At 44.2% G+C, this 16,719-nt stretch overlaps 1 protein-coding gene across 8 annotated transcripts in view; it reads left to right on the forward strand.

The window, feature by feature from the left end:
• Window positions 1-656: 656 nt before the first annotated feature.
• The window catches only part of DYNC2I1 (dynein 2 intermediate chain 1), a 54,398-nt gene continuing 38,335 nt past the window's right edge, over window positions 657-16,719 (forward strand). For 4 of the 8 annotated variants that reach the window (XR_010598208.1, XR_010598209.1, XM_065582773.1 and 1 more), the window contains exons 1-7: window positions 657-1,092; window positions 7,439-7,492; window positions 8,707-9,148; window positions 11,788-11,855; window positions 12,595-12,927; window positions 14,805-14,872; window positions 16,644-16,704. Coding sequence is in view for 3 of the 8 variants with exons in the window: in XM_065582773.1 (XP_065438845.1) it covers window positions 1,078-1,092; window positions 7,439-7,492; window positions 8,707-9,148; window positions 11,788-11,855; window positions 12,595-12,927; window positions 14,805-14,872; window positions 16,644-16,704 (1,041 nt within the window). In the remaining 5 variants the exon portion in view is untranslated. Of the gene's footprint in view, window positions 1,093-7,438; window positions 7,493-8,706; window positions 9,149-11,787; window positions 11,856-12,594; window positions 12,928-14,804; window positions 14,873-15,837; window positions 15,890-16,643; window positions 16,705-16,719 lie in introns of those variants that run through there. The other 4 variants (XM_065582777.1, XM_065582779.1, XM_065582776.1 and 1 more) reach the window with 4 other exon arrangements.

Below are 16,719 nucleotides of genomic sequence, written 5' to 3' on the forward strand. Positions count from 1 at the left end.
TCGCCCCAGGGCTTCTCCTCTTCTCCAAGCAGAGAAGTCCCAAGACAGCAAGAGGGAGAAAAGTGTCAGGCTCCTTGGATCCAGCAGCAGTTCTTCCCCACCTCCTCACTTCACAGCCTGTCCCAGGGCCCTCTCTCTGCTATAAGGCTTCCGTTCCCCACCACTACGTCCAGGCTGGGGGAGCTGTCATTCTATCCCCTCCATCTCCCACCGCACATCACCAGGAGCAGCCCTACCCATTTTGCCAACCAGGGTGGAAAGCATTTTCAGCACCCACCCAGCAGCCAAGCGCCCCCCACCCACAACAGAGGAGCACATGGGGTTTGGCACCCCCTGGAAGTTGGTGCCCAGCCCCTAGAACCGGCCCTGCCCACATCACTCCCGTCAGTCACCCCCCCACACCTCTAAATTGGCCTCCGGCTCCCCCTAGTCCCTCCCTCCCCCATTCTCCTTTCACAGCGTCTCTGCTGCTCACCACAGCCCCTGACTACCCGGGTCACAGCTTCAGTCTCACTGAAACCAGCACGAGCTGGCAGCCCATTTTATTAAGGGCAGCCTCAGCGCTCCCTGCCGCTAGACTATAGGAAAATGGCGGCCACCACGCCAGCTTCAGCCCCCGCACAGTAACAGGAGAGGGCGGCCATTTTGAGTAAGGGACAATCCCCGAGCTGTCAGCATCCCGCGGCTCTCCCGGGACAGGGAACAAACACCCCCGGCTTAGAGTGGCGGTAAAATCGCCCTCGGGCAGCAACGGGCACAATGCTGGGACCCGTCAGTCTCCCCGGCCCGCTGCCCCTCGGCCGCCGGGGAGGAGCTCGGGTCCCCACGCCCCGCAGCCGTCCGTGGTAGCCTGTCTGCGCCGCCTGCCACACCTCGTCTGCCGCCACCTCCTCGTGCCCGGGGCTGGGATCGATCGATCGATCGGCCGCTCGGCTGCTTTCCCTGCGCGGCCTGCTTGTTGCTAGGCAGAACCCGACGCAGTTGCCTTGGTTTCTTCGGCCCCGCCTCTCGCCCGGGGGTCGGGAAACAGCGGCAGGAAGCTGGAGGGGCCTCGGTGCAGCCCGTTGTCGCTCCGCCATGGAGCCCGAGAAGGTGAGGCGGGGGCGGGGGGAGGCTGGCTGCGCCCTGCGGCGTATCCACGGCGCTGACTGGGCGTTAGCGTACAGCACCGCCCGTGTGCGCAGGAGCTACGCCGCCGCCGCGGACCTACATGGCCTATGGAGGGGACCTGCTGAACCCACAGGAGGGAGGGAGCGGGGGGGACTTCGTGGCAAGAGGCGGGTTCCCCTGCTGCTGTGGCCACTGGCCCATTCCCCCGATTACCCTCATGCTTTGCTTTATCCCCGAGTATCCCCCACTGCTGTGCTGCACCCCCACAGTATCCCCCACTGCTGTGCTCCATCCCTCCACGGCGCATCCCCTCCAGCCCCTCCACTGCTGTGCTCCGTCCCCCCCACGGCGCATCCCCTCCAGCACCCCCACTGCTGTGCTCCGTCCCCCCAGTATCCCCCACTGCTGTGCTCCGCCCCCCCACGGCCCATCCCCTCCAGCACCCCCACTGCTGTGCTCCGTCCCCCCACGGCGCATCCCCTGCATCCCCCCCACTGCTGAGCTTCACCCCCCCACGGCGCTGCCTCCCCCCATCGCCTGTCCCCTCTGAATACGTCATACTGCTGTGATTCATGCCCCTTAAGTACCCCCACTGCTGTGTCCCATCCCCCATGGCCCGGCCCCACTCTCCGCTGCTGTGACCCATTCCTCCGTGGCCAATCCCCCCCACTGCTGTGACCCTGTATCTCCCACAGCCCATCCCCCACAGCTCTGACCTCCCCCCATTCCATGCTGCTGTGCCCCCTACACTAAAATGCTGCCGCAGCAGCGCTATGAAGTGTGAGTGTAGTCGCGCCGCCAGCGCTGCGAGAGCTCTCTTGCAGCGCTGCAAGTACTCCACCTCTCCGAGGGGAGTAGCTTGCAGTGCTGCGAGAGAGCGTGCAGCGCTGCAGGCGCTGATTACACTGGCGCTTTACAGCGCTGCACTCGCTGCGCTCAGGGGGGTGTTTTTTCACACCCCTGAGCCCAGCAAGTGCAGCGCTGTGAATTGCCAGTGTAGCCAAGGCTTAAATGTAGATGAGCCCTGAGAGTGGCACAGCTAAATACAAGGTGGGACATATTGTTTAGCATAAGTAGTTAACACATATTTCAAGATACCATTCATGGTGAAGTAGCCCATTAACACTATTTCTCACATTATGTGAGCAGTTGCTGCACACCAATGGTCACCTATCCCAATTTAATTATGGGGAAAAATTGATTGTTGGTGCGCCTTTAGTAGAAGGCTACGACCATATACAGTATAAAATTTATTGGGGAAAGAAATATTGTGGTTTATTAAAAATGTTGTAACCTTTTTCTATCTTTGTAGATGTATTATATTATAGTTAATATTTTCTATTTCACAACTATTATTTACTGTTTATACTTGCGTAGGAGACTTTTCATGAAGTCTATGCTATTGTAAAATTTGGAATAATGTTATTTAATAAAGCACCAGAGTGGAAATGCTTATTGGCATCTGCTATAACAAGCTCCCATTGCTACATCTTATACCGTACCAAAAGTGTCATTTTGCCTTAATTTGTACTATCATACTTTGTGAATCTAGGTCTTTCAGTTAGTTTAACTATAGACAGGTTGCTTTAAATAGCATATGTAATGGCTACGCTTGGCAATCCTATTACTCCTGGGGAAAGTCTGTGCCATTGTGTGCATATAGAATACATGTCCCCTGCAGATTTCTTTGCTTCCCTGCAGAAAAATGATTTTCTGATGGGGAAGCAAAGGGAAGCTGCAGAAGCAGTCACGCACTCCCTTCCCAGCAGCACGGGCTTGTTTGTGGAGAGGCAGTGGTGCAAGTAGAAATCATTTCTTGCTGGTACTGCATGCATGGGAGGGCACGTGACCTCCCCACATGACCATCCATGTGACTCCTCCCCACCCAGCGCAGGGCCCCTGCCTTCTGTCAAGGGAAGGGAAATCTATTCTCACTGTGAAAGATGGTGTTTGGAGTCACATGGGCAAGTTACATGTCAATCACCCCCAGCCATATTCTAGTTAGAATATTCACAGGAAAAGTCCATTTAGTGTAGACTGGCGTTTTCCAGGGTCCACTGTGAGGTAAGTGTTTCTTAATGGGCCATTCAACTTGACTTGTCCCTTCATGTGCTGGCTAAATACCTTGTGGGCTAAATTTACCACAGGAGCAAACATATAGTAAACATTGCTAATATTCATAACTTCAGATACCAAGATGATACATGCATAGAAATAGCATAATCATAAGTACAGTACCATCTATTTCACATACATGCCCCACTGGAGTTTTGTTATCTGTTATGTAACAACAGAGACGGAGCCAGTGACATGACTCTGTTCAGCCTAAAAAGGCAAGGTTAATTTTTAGCTGTTCAGGTATAACTGCACCTTTGAGCCTAGTCAGTGAGGGCATACTGGCACACATTCAGGTTAATGCTTAAACACACTGAGGCCAGCTGTAAAATGCAACTGATTTTTCATTTGTTGGATCTTTGTTCAAATCTCACTCTGTTTCCACTATAAAAGGGGATATAATGCTTCCATATACAAAGAATAAAGCATACATTTTTTTCAACCTCAAATGAGTTTTATTTTTGACAAAGGAAAACAATGAAAAGAACAAAAAGAGAGAACCAAGTCTGTGTATGTCTCCTGGTTTATGGGCACCAAGCAACTCTGGGAACAAAACAGGCAATGAGCTCTGCAGATGTGAACAATTCCTAGAAATTGAAAGATACAATACACACAAAACATAAAACCATCACATCTACCACACACAAGGATACAGAAAAGGGAAGGAGCAGAGAGGGAAGGAAGATATGAATGGAGAAAAGGAGAGGAAACATAAAGAGGAAAGATTTATAGGAGAGTCTTCCTTGATCTTTGTGTTCCCTCAGCCACGTATAGTGCATTGTTCCTAGACAAAAACAACGAGGAGTCCTAGTGGCACCTTAGAGACTAACAAATGGGGGGTCAGTTGGTAAGGCAATTTCCATCTTTTCATGTGCCGTAATATATATACTGCTTACTGTATCTTTCACTCCATGCATCTGATGAAGTGGGTTTTAGCCAACGAAAGCTTATGCCCAAATAAATTTGTTAGTCTCTAAGGTGCCACAAGGACTCCTCGTTGTTTGTGCTGGTACAGACTAACACGGCTACCACTCTGAAACCTGTTCCTAGACAGTGGCTTATATACAATAATAATTCCCCCAGTGTTTCAATCCTATATTCACTACTGTTTAGCTGAGTTTTCTGGTTACATAATTAGATTGAACTCCCTTGTATATTATTGTAGACAGAGACCTACATCCTTTCCCTGTTTTATTGTTTGGTATTAGATTCATCTTGTAATGCCAGGTTCGTCATCAGACATTTTTCCAGAACATGAAGGTCACATCTGGAAACAATAGCAGCAGAGGTGTCACATGCGGAATAGAAAAAAACAACCCCCAATGGCATGTAGCCAGATATCGAGGGACAGAGGCTGCTCAGCCTGCAGAACCACAAGAGCTGCTGCCCAAGAGTGCATCTTTCATTTATCCAGTCAGCCAGGCCACTTAGGTCCTTTAGTTTTGTGCCCATACAGATTTCAGTCAGCTTCGTCATAGCATTGTTTGTGGGTGGAGGACACTAACGACCAACTCCTGTGCCTTTGACGTGATCCTGACCAATGTAAAACAGCAATACATATGCTAACAAACTTAAACAAAGCCTTTAAGTTTGTTAGCATATGTATTGTGCTGTTAAGAATAAATGCCCTAGCCATGTTCTGCAGAGTGCAGCCCCGCCCCTCTAGCTGTGTCCTCCGGTGGGGCTACGCAGCTCCGTGTGGGCGGGGGGAGGGGCGGAGCTGCCGGCATGGGGCTGTTTGGAGGCCCCACGTCTTTCTGGTACCCTGTACCAGCTAGAAATCTCTTGCAGGTAGAGGGTGCCGGAGGGTACTGCCATACTTGCACTCCTGCAGAAAGGTAAATCACTGCGGGGGGAAGCTGTGTGGGGCTGGGGATGCCCCAGCCGGTGGCTCCTACCCTGCGCCAGGCTCAGTTGCTAGTCCCGGCTGAGCTGCGGGCACAGGAGGATGGGACTTGCTCGTCCTGTGGAAGGAGCTGCTGGGGCTGGGGCTGGGTCAGACCCACCCCCAGAGACTTCCCCTGGCTGCAAGAGGTTCCGCACCCTTTCCCCCCCTCCCCCAGCTTTCTGCCCCCATCGCTCCTCAGCCATGGGGGGAGGGTGTACAAGTAGCTGCTCCCCCATCCGCCCAATCCCTGTGCATCTGGACCTCCCCATACCTGGTCACTCCCCGCCAGCCCTCACCCCCCTGCACCCAGAAACCGCACCAAGCCTCCACACCTGAGCCCCACCCTGCCAAGCCTCACCCCCTGCATTCAGAGGCCCCCCACACCCAGACCCCCTGCTTAGCTCCCCACACCCAGATCCCCCCTGACAAGCCCCCCCGTGCTCCCAGGCCCGCACCCCACTGAGCCCCAACCAGCTGCACCCAGACCTCCACCCCACTAAATCCCAGTTCCCCCCAGCACCCAGACTCCCCTGCTGAACCCCCCACACCCAGACCCTGCAATCTGCAAATGGAAAACAAGTTTTTGTCTTGTTTCTTTTTTGGTATTGTGATATTCTGCTCAGGACACTCAGAACTATCTGTGTCTCATGTCTGATATGAGTTATAGTATGATGAGCCCTCTGCCAGGTGGCATTAAGGGACTCCTAGGGTCACAGGTATATCTATGCTGGAAGTGTAATTTCCAGCTCAAAGAGACATACCTGTGCTAGCTCTAATCGAGTTAGTGTGCTAATAACAGGAGTATAGCTGCAGTGGCACGAGCAGCGAGACAGGCTAGCCACTGAAGTACAGTCCCATCTGAGACCCTAGGTAGGTACTCGGGCAGCTAGTCTGTCCTGCTGCTTATACTGCCATGGCTTCACTCCTATTTTTAACATACTTGGTCATAGCTAACATGGGTATGTTTACTTGAGCTGGAAATTACACTGTCCAGCTCCAGTGTAGACATAGCCTTTGATCGATCTCTCGCTCTCTCTCTCACCTGAAAGTTATAGTTATTTTCTTTGAAAATTTTCTGCCTTTTTTAACTTTAGAAATATCAGGAATTTCAATTCATATTGTCCCTGTTTTTGCTAGCAGCCTCCTTGGAGGATCCAAAGAAGTAGATTGGGATCTTTCTCAGCATATTGTTTAAGGGCTCGGTGTGTTGAATTATAACAAAATGATCTTTTAGTTAAAATTAGTTGATAGAACTAAAGAAAACAAAAATGCAAGTCTTAAAAATCACTTCTCTCAGTTAACACTAAAGAAAACAAAAATGCAAGTCTTAAAAATCACTTCTCTCAGTTAACCAGGTTTAACTTCCTTGGTACATGTGATCTAATCCTCCAGAAAAAATATAGGCTAGGCAAGACCTGAATTTCTAATGTAAAAAAAAGAATCAGAAAAACACTTTTAAAAATAATAATTCTTTCTTTATGTGTACATAATACTTTTTCCTGTGCAGGTGACTATGAAAATATATAAATAGAAACATTTCTGATCCTCTAAGTGTTTATAACTTTTACAAAACTTATATTTGGAACCAGACTTGTCATGACCATGTCCCTGTAAATGAAAAGGGCACCCTTTTTAAGCTGAAAAAATGCTTAATAAGATAAACTTCCTTATATTCTGCAATGCTATGTAGTGAGTGATGCCAAAGACTGAGATTTAGTTTGTATGCAGCTTTCCAATTAAAGAAAATAACTTTGAGAGCTATGATAAAAGGAATATTATTATCCTACTGAGAGAGGAGATTGGTGGAAACCTGAATTTATACTGCAATTGTCTTTATACTCCTTTTTCACTTCAGTGCCAAATGCCAGTATTTCATATAACAGTCAATTTACATACATAACCTGAATTCTCATTATACCTTATAAAGTGATAGTATGGGTAGGAGAATATTGTCAGCACTTTATGGAACATAATTACTCAACAAGAAGATTTCTTAGTCAGTTTAATTGGAATATGCCATAACTTATCTTCAATTTTGTTGTACTCCAATGCTCAGAAATAAAACAAAAAGGACCCACTGCTGTGTGCAAAATCAACTTTCCCTTCTGGTGGTGGAAAGTTGAAATAGACTTGAGCTATTTTGAAATACCTAGGCACACTTAAGCAAGTTAATGGTGATGTAATTAAAATTTAATGGTACATACATATTTATAAATGGCTTAATTCCTCAGTTAAAAAATGTCGATTGATAATATGCAAAGTGGCTATTCTGCACCTGAACTCAATTATTCCATCTTTAGCATGTCTTTGTCATTCCTTTTCTAGAGAAGAACCAAAGAAGATACTTGGAAATCAGATGAACTTAAGAAACATCTTAGGGTAAACATCTTTTGTAAATGTATAGAATCAATTTAGGCCTTTTCTGGACTACTTTCTTTTGTAAAATGAATGTGACTAATGTTATATTTTAGGATGCAAAGACATCCCAGTCCTCCCAGCTCAGATTTAATTGGATTTGTGGGAGAATTTCAATATCATATTTCAGAAAAGCAATCTTCTGATACTCAGGAAACAGTTAATGCATATTTTATTTAGTTATACAGAAACCTTGCTGGAGGTCACATGTGCAGTACATGGGCCAGATCACTGATAATAACTGCTTTTCTGTTCAGAGCCTGAATCTTCATTTTTCATGAATATGCAGAGTGTTAAAACTAAGTTCTATTACACAGATGGAAGTGAATGATAGTCCTGCAGTAAGGGATGGCTTAGTGGTCTATGTACTAGATTTGAAAGGTTTTGATGTCAGCAGGAGTGACTGAGTCCTTTATCCCTATTAGGTAGATATATTAAGTTTTATTCAGTTTACTGTAAGAATGCAACTTTAAAAGAAGTTCTTGTCTGCTCTGCATTAACATGAAATGTCTTTGCTGAAATCCTGACCCTCACTGAAATCAATGGGAGTTTTGATATGGGCATCAGTGGGACCAGGATTTCATCCCTTGTGACTTTTTAAAAATAGGACTATGGGTTTTCCCCAGGGTTCCTGGCCAAAATGTTTCTTTCCCAGCTCTTGTTGTGTGGTATGTTCTATGCCTGTTGTCAACTAACTGCCAATCTTCTGCCATAGAGGTGGCTGCATGATGCTCACATATACGTTTTTATAATTTATTATTAATTTCTGGTGATGTGTGATACATTTTCTAAACAAAGAAGGCATGATTCCTGCCCAAGTGAGCTCACAATGTAAAGAATATAGGGCTAAATTTTCAAACTAGCACAAAAAAGTATGCATATTTGCATGTGTAATTTGTACACATGAACACCAAGTTGTGCAAGCAGTTCTGTTAAAATATATGGAAATGACCAGTCATACATCTAAGTTGCCCTTTGTATATCAATTTATTACGACAATTGCAAGCTTAATTGTAGTAACTGTGTGCGCAAGCCAGGCATGCATACACGTGGGCATTTTCACAAATTTCTGGAAACTGGGTTCCATAAATCACTTATGGATTTTTGGGATAAAAATACTATATGAAAATAAGTTAGTGAATTTTAATTGTGCATCAGTTTATTTTTACTCTTTTTAGGTATCACAGTCAGATAGTCAATCTGAAGATAAGAAACAGAAGGAAAAGAAACTGCAAAGAGATAGAGAGACTCATGACATGGTTGATTACAAAGGATACATACACAAGGATCAAGACAAGGACAGAGGAAAGGCAAAAGAAAGGACAGGTGAACGAGAGAGATTTAAATCTAGTGAAAGAGACAGGGATAAGCTAAGAGAAAGGGGAAAAGATCATCACAGAGAACGAGAGAGAGAGAAATTGAAGGAGAAGGACCAAGAAAAAGATGCAGAGAAGGAAAAACACATTACAAGAAAAGATAAAGAGAAGGCAAGTGATAAAGAAAGAGACAGAAAATATAGGAGGGATGATCTGAAGCCAGTGCTTATACAGAATAACCTGAAAGCACCTGGAGGAAGGGATAAAGAACAACGCAGAAGAAGAGAAAGCAAGGATCAATTGGGTACGCTGGCTTGCTTTGCTGTGCATATTTTGAAGTATTTCACTTTATAGATAGAAATGGACTGAAACCAAACCCCTATCTTTGCAGGGAGCATAATGTCAGTGGGCACTGGGTGCCTAGCTGCCATGTGTGCATTTGAAAATCTTACTCAGTAACCCAGTTTCATTTTCACGGCTCCCAGGTTCTCAGCTGCCTCTTTTCCTTCCCAGTGAGTTACTGACTATAGTAGTTTTTGGTATTAATTAATTCTAACATAGTGGGTGACTTATAAGTCCCTATATGAATCCAGGGCTTCTCCGTTGGGTAATGCTATCAGGTGCCTGAACTCTATATGAAATTGTAGTGTAATTATTGATGAGTGATAGCAGGAGGTATCATAGTTCCTACCATCATGCAAGAGGGAATGGAGTCTCTCTCAAGGACCTCTCTTTAGACAAACCCCCAGATACAGTAACTCCTCACTTAACGTTGTAGTTATGTTCCTGAAAAATGTGACTTTAAGCAAAACAATGTTAAGCGAATCCAATTTCCCCATAAAAATTAATGTAAGGGGGGGGGGGAGGTTAGGTTCCAGGAAAAAAAAAAAAATCCAGACAAAAGGCATTATATACATTTTAAACAATTTTAAACAAGCAATTTAATACAGGTATTAAATGGGCTGGCAGCCCCCCTATCAGCTCTCCTACGCCACCCACCCCACCCCAGCGCCTCCCGCTCGCCAGCAGATCCCGCGGATCTGCGCCTTCCCTCTGCTCCCTCCACCTCCCTCTTCTCCCCCCACCACGGCAATCAGCTGTCTTGTAGCATTCAGGAGGCTGGGGGGAGGAGCGAGGACGCGGCGCACAGTCTCTCTCCTCTTGTGACAGGTTGGATCACAGAAACCCCCTTTGGGACTGCCACCTGATGTGCTTTGACTACCTCTGAGTCTGTTTTCCCTGCCAGCTTAGGACTTCAGTGCCCTGCCTGGTTTGAGTCAGACACGCTTGCCTGTTACAAACCCAGACCCAGTCTGAACCATGTCCCCTAAAAGCTGCAGGCATAACTGAAAACAGCTTAAGAAGTGTTCCTGTCTCCAACACTCAGATGCCCAGCCCCCAATGGGGTCCAAACCCTAAATAAATCCATTTTACTCTGTATAAAGCTTATACAGGGTAAACTCATAAATTGTTCGCCCTCTATAACACTGATAAAGAGGTATACACAGCTGTTTGCAATATTAATGCATACTCTGGGTTAATGAGTAAAAAGTGATTTTATTAAATACAAAAAGTAGGATTTAAGTGGTTCCAAGTAATAATAGACAGAACAAAGTGAATTACCAAGCAAAATAAAATAAAACACGCAAGTCTAAACCTAATACAGTAAGAAAGTGATTAGCAATCAGTCACACCCCCGTGGTTACTGTTCTTTGTCCCAGTTTCTTTCAGGTATCCTTTGGGGGAGGCTATCTCTTGAGCCAGCTGAAGACTAAAATGGAGGGATCTCCCAGGGGCTTAAATAGACTTTCTCTTGTGAGAGGAGACCCCCTCCTCTCTCCTATGCAAAATCCAGCTCCAAGATGGAGTTTTGAAGTCACATGTCCATGCATGACTCAGTTTTTACAGGCAGCAGCCATTGCCCACATGCTATCTTGAATGTCTCCAGGAAAACTTCTTATGTGGATTGGAGTATTCCAAGATCCATTGTCAGTTAAGTGTTTCTTGATTGGGCACTTAATTTGCACATTCCTTTCTCAAGAAGCTGGCCAAATGCTTTAATAAGGCTACTTGTCACACCTCCCTCCCCTGCCTCTTGCCCGCGGCAAACCAGCTCATTGCCGCAGGCAGGAGGCAGGGGAGGGAGGGGGGAGGCTGCGCGCCGCGTCCTCGCTCCTCCCCCCAGCCTCCTGAACACCGCAAGACAGCTGATTGCCATGGGGGGAAAACGGGGAAGGCGCTGATCCACAGGGTCCGCCAGTGGGCGGGAGGCTTTGGGGGGGGGAGGGGAGCTGATGGGGGGCTGCCAGCCTTGGACAAAGCAGGCGGCCAAACGACGTTATAGCGGAGCATTGCACAACTTTAAACGAGCATGTTCTGTAATGGAGCAGGGACGTAACATCGAAACAATGTTAAGCGAGAGGATGTTACGTGGGGAGTTACTGTACAACCAATCTTGGGGGGGAAATTTAGGCTTAAGTTTATACTGTTAACATAAGAACATAAGAATGGCCCTACTGGGTCAGACCAAGGGTCAATCTAGCCCAGTATCCTGTCTTCCGACAGTGGACAATGCCAGGTGCCCCAGAGGGGATGAATAGAACAGGTAATCATCAGTTGATCCATCCCCTGTCGCTCATTCCCAGCTTCTGGCAGTTTTATTACCTATTAATTATACTGTTTTATTATTTGTTACCAATAAATACACCCCCCCCCCATTAACATGAAATGGTTTGAATTTTATACAATGTGTGTATATATTCCATTGAGAGAAGGGTGGCAATTCTGTCTACTTGCATTAACATTTCTGGATTCAGGGTCCCTGTCACTGAAATGTGATGTATGTGCCACATACTACCAGCGTAATGTGTCATGTACTACACTGGGGGTTTTTAGTGTAATAAAGAAAAATGTCTTCAGTAATTTTATATATATATTTTTTAGAGCAAGCAAACATAAGGGATGACGTGAAAGAGAGAAGACATTCAGAAAGAAAAGTAAAGGAAGGAAAAGTAAGGAAATGTTTCATAACAGCATAAGATAAGGTGAAATGTAATGAATAAATTGGATAAAACTCCAGTGCCTGAGTAATCCAAGAAATGTATTTATAGCAGGCTCAACATGTAAATAGTTATAAAAAAACAGTATTGAACATAATTCTTTAATTCTAATTTAATCTTATTAAAAGGGAAATGTCCTCCAACTTTCAACATGAAAACATTTAAATTTTATTTGTTTTTAACATTTCCATTAATAATATTTAAGGAGGTATGTTGTTCTTGCTTAAACATGCAGCTATCATTTATTTTTGTACAGCATCTTCAAACAAATGTATTGCAAAATGTTTAACTTATTATTTATTAATGTATGTATTACTAATGTATTTATTTGGCATTGTAAGTGTACATGGTGCCTTACCACAGATTATGTGCTAAAAAACAAAGAACAAAATGTCTGCTTGAAGAGTTCATACTCTAAAGGGGAGTTTACCATTACAATGAGGTGTACAGTCTCCCAGAGGAAGTATTGGAAGCCCCATTGCTAGTGTAATTACAAACTACAGTGGATATAACATGTGACAATATATTGTGTGGAGAAATCCTGTACTGTCAGAGAGATGGACTAGATGACCTAATATGAATAACCATTCCTGATTTCTAGAATCATAGAATTCTATTACTTCTAACATTTTAATTAAATATCTTTGGAGAAATCTCTAACTTTTTTTTGTATTATTTTTCCTTGTTCCAGAAAAGTGAGAGCAAAAATAGTCTTGGCGAGTTTTTAACAAAGAAAGATGAAGAAGGTGGACATAGACACAAATCACACAGAGATCAAGAACTGAATAAAGACAAAGGAAGGAGTCATGGTGATAAAAGAGAACATGAACATTCAGTTAGGGGAGGAAAGGAGAGACCTTCAAAAGAAAGAAGCCATGAATTGTTTGTAAAGGATGGGGAAGAAAAATATGTATCAAGGAGACCTAAAGAAGGATCCTCCATTGAAGACAGAGAAAGACAACTGAGAGAGAATAATGAAAAAAGACAGAGGGAAGAAAATGAAAGAAAGAAAAGAGATCTTCAGGTTAGTTTTTGTAAAACTTAAAAGTTGTAGTTAACATATTGTTCAGATATCTTCATATTTCATCAAACACCCATTCTGCCTTGAAAATGCTTTGTTAAAATACAATAAACAAATATTGATTTCTGGTGAGGTGAACATCCAGAGATATTGACTCAAAAGGTAAATATTGAATGAATCTTTGCCTGAGGGGAGAATAAATTTTGATATTTCCTGAAATGTATATACGCACACATGCATTCTGAATGTCTTCTTCACAAATGCACAGTCTGACAGTTTCTTCATTGGGACCCTGAATTTCTTATTAAAATGCTGAAGAGGAGATTGTTAGAGGTTCAGAAAAACAAATGGGCTGGGATTTCCAAAAGAACCCAAGGGAGTTAGGGGGCCCAACTCCCATTTAATTTCAGTGGTTGTTGGGCACCTAAACTCCCTTAGGCTTCTTTGTAAATCCCACCTATTATTAACATGTTTTGAGACATTTGTTGCCTCCAGAGCTGTGATTGTCTTGTGGTGCCACGGCAGTGGTTTGGGGAGCCCAGCCCCTCTTTCTGTCTGTGTCTGCCCAGGAGTTGGGAGAGCTTCTGTCCCAAATGGTGTCCCTGGAATTGGGAATGGGGTAACTGGGCTACTGGTGCTAAGTGCTGGATCCAAGGGTTATGGGGAGAGCACAGGCCAGTTCCCCAACTTCACCTCTTCACTACTACTGTTCTAACATCTCCCTGGTGTTTCCAGTGTAGTATGTGATGCTGCTGCTGTTTTGACAGAAATGTAAGCCTAATGTTGGAGTGTTCTGTGATTTTGGCATGCTGACAACATTTTTCTGCATGAGTGAAAGAAAATGGTAATTTTTAATCTGATTTGAATGTCATGGGTCAAAAAATCACTTTTGTAATACAAGGGGATTCCTCCTGCCGAATATCAAAGGCCTGCTGCAAAAGATGGAGGTGTGAGAGCTTCTCAAAATAAGTTGGAAAACTCCTTTGTGATGGAAAATGTAGGCAACCTTAACATAGGAATTGCTACCATCTCCTCCTATAATTCTGTCTTCAAAAGTGACATAACTTAGATGACTGACTATCAGCAAATTTTTCAGGGTTTGTCTAGACTTGGAAATTTGTTGAAATATCTATTCCAGAATATAGAAGCTCTTATGTGGACACTCTGAGCTATTTCAGTACATTTACAAGTGTAGACAAGCCCGTAGTGTACAGAAATTAAGTGATAAATCCCACCCTGGCAGGTGCAGCATGGGAAGCAGAGATGGTGGCAAAGCCTCTGCTACAGGGATGCTTAAAAAAGAGCCAGAGGCACATGCAGTGTTTACTTTGCCGCCGCTCAGAACAAGCGCACTGTAAGCTTCCATCAAATATGTACCGATGAAAGCAACATATGTGCTAATCCACAGCCCGAATAAATCAGCCAGATTCCCCTCAGGTTCTTGAGCATTATGTGGTGATCCAGTCCTGCTGGTTGCACAAATGAAAGATGTTCACAATCCCCTCTCCTCTTTTTATGCACAAACACAACATAGTGCAGGATGTTGCCTTAAGGATCACTTGCAAAAGTTCAGCATTTTCAAGAGAAGTTCTCTGTACATGTTCAGCATTTCTTTAATTGATGTTTCAGCTATCTATTTTCTTTACTTAACATCATTACTTTCTCTTTGATAGGCCTCATGCAGAGCTTCCTACAAGTAATGGAGCATAAAAATGTATAGTGCATGATGACCCATGATTTGTTAATGGAATATTAGTGCTTCTCAGCAACCTCTTATATTGCTGCTAATAGTTGATTACAAGTTCATATACATTATTTCTTAGAAGATTTCTGACAATGTGAATACTATGAATTATGCTAGTCTTTCAATTTTTTTACAGAACAGTGAGCATAAAAAACAAGGAAAGAGATTAAGAGAAGAAGAAGAAACCAGCCATCAGCATGAAAGGTACACTCATATATTTAACATTATTATATATTGTACAATATATTTGTTTGTATGAAAGTCAGAAAGGAAAAGTACAGTTCACTACCCAAACATTGTTAAGCACATTGTTGTCACTCAATAATAAATATGTTTTGACTACAGATAATTTATGATGTGCATTACAGTCTTTTGGGAGGCATTTTGAACATTACAATTATTACAAAATCTACATATTATGCCATAAAAAAGGTGATTTGTTAAAAAGCATATTCAGGCTCTCTTTCCTGTTGAATTCTTTTGATTTTTGGTTCAGAGCAGTGAGATGCAGACTTGCAAAATATAGGTTAATTTGATCCTTGTACTTAAATTGTGAGACAGTCCAGGAACCTTCAGAGCCAGACATCTGTTTGTCTGTCACCTGATAATTTATCACATAGTCATGTGGATAGGTGGTAAACTGTCTAGATCCTTTTCCTTTTCCTTTGCCTCCGGTACATCAAAGTTAATGACTGTAACATTGCCAGAGCAGTATTTATATCTATCGGGGTGGCACAAGCTGGCCAGCAAACAGCTTGGCTTGCTCTCTACTCTGCCACCCCTGTTCTCATAGACAAAATTGCTTTAAGAATTGAGGGAGTTCACCATAGAGATATGATCCAGGAGTGAAGAAACTTGTCAGAATGTTATCTTCAGAGAAGCAGAATTATAGGCAAGTAATCTTTCTTTCTGACTTTAAATTCTCAAGCCCATATAACTAAAGGGGTTTCTTTCCCCTGGAATGTGGGAATCCATCCCACTTATATTTTCTCTCCTCTCTTTCTTCAAACCCTTAAGGCTGTTCCATAATATGTCTCGAGAACTATCCTGTTACTTCGGCTGAAGAGGGCTGGACTTTCTCCATTTTAAATCTATAAACTCTGCCTCCAGAATAATTGGAGGGACAGTTAAAGAGCAGCACAAATTGTTGCTTTTCTTTTCTTCTTCAGGGGCTGACTGTGGTGCCTCCTCACTTCTCCTAACCCCAAAATGAAGGACCAGGTTTGAATGTAAATCTCTTATCTCCAGCATAAAAGAACATTGCCAGGCTTGGGCCATTTTTGTTTTACTGACAATGATGTCAGTAATACTCAGTAAACGTACAGGACTAACTCTTTCTTCTTAACTTTTTCGATAATTACCACTCAAGGATAGCAATAGGACATGTCAGGCAGTGTATCTGGGCAGTGTTCGTGCAATTGTTTGCTGATTGATCACTTGGCTCTTGGTTCACATCAGTGTTTCTCAAACTGGGGCCACCGCTTGTGTAGGGAAAGCCCCTGGCGGCCGGGCCGGTTTGTTTACCTGCCCCGTCCGCAGGTCCGGCCGATCGCGGCTCCCACTGGTCGCGGTTCGCTGCTCCAGGCCAATGAGAGCTGCGGGAAGCGGCGCAGGCCGAGGGACATACTGGCTGCCGCTTCCCGCAGCTCCCATTGATCTGCAGCGGCGAACCGCGACCAGTGGGAACGGCGATCGGCCGGACCTGCGGACGGGGCAGGTAAACAAACCGGCCCGGCCCGCCAGGGGATTTTCCTACACAAGCGGCGGCCCCAGTTTGAGAAACACTGGTTCACGTCATCACCTGAGGCCTGCAGAAAGAAGCTACAAATAAAATGGCTGTTAGGTTTTGTTGCTGAAGTATTTAAGTTTATTGGAAGGCTTCAGCACTTTTTAATACAAAATAACTGTTTTTCCCCAACACAATATTTTCCTCTGACTTAATGAAGATTCATAGTGATATTCCGTTTATTTCTAGGAATGCAACAGATAAAGGAAAGAGCATTGAAAGGGAAAAAAAAGAGGACACAAGCCAAAGGGTAAAACTATTTGTT

Source organism: Chrysemys picta, chromosome 2 (assembly GCF_011386835.1).
Source record: "Chrysemys picta bellii isolate R12L10 chromosome 2, ASM1138683v2, whole genome shotgun sequence".
Taxonomy (NCBI): domain Eukaryota; kingdom Metazoa; phylum Chordata; order Testudines; family Emydidae; genus Chrysemys; species Chrysemys picta.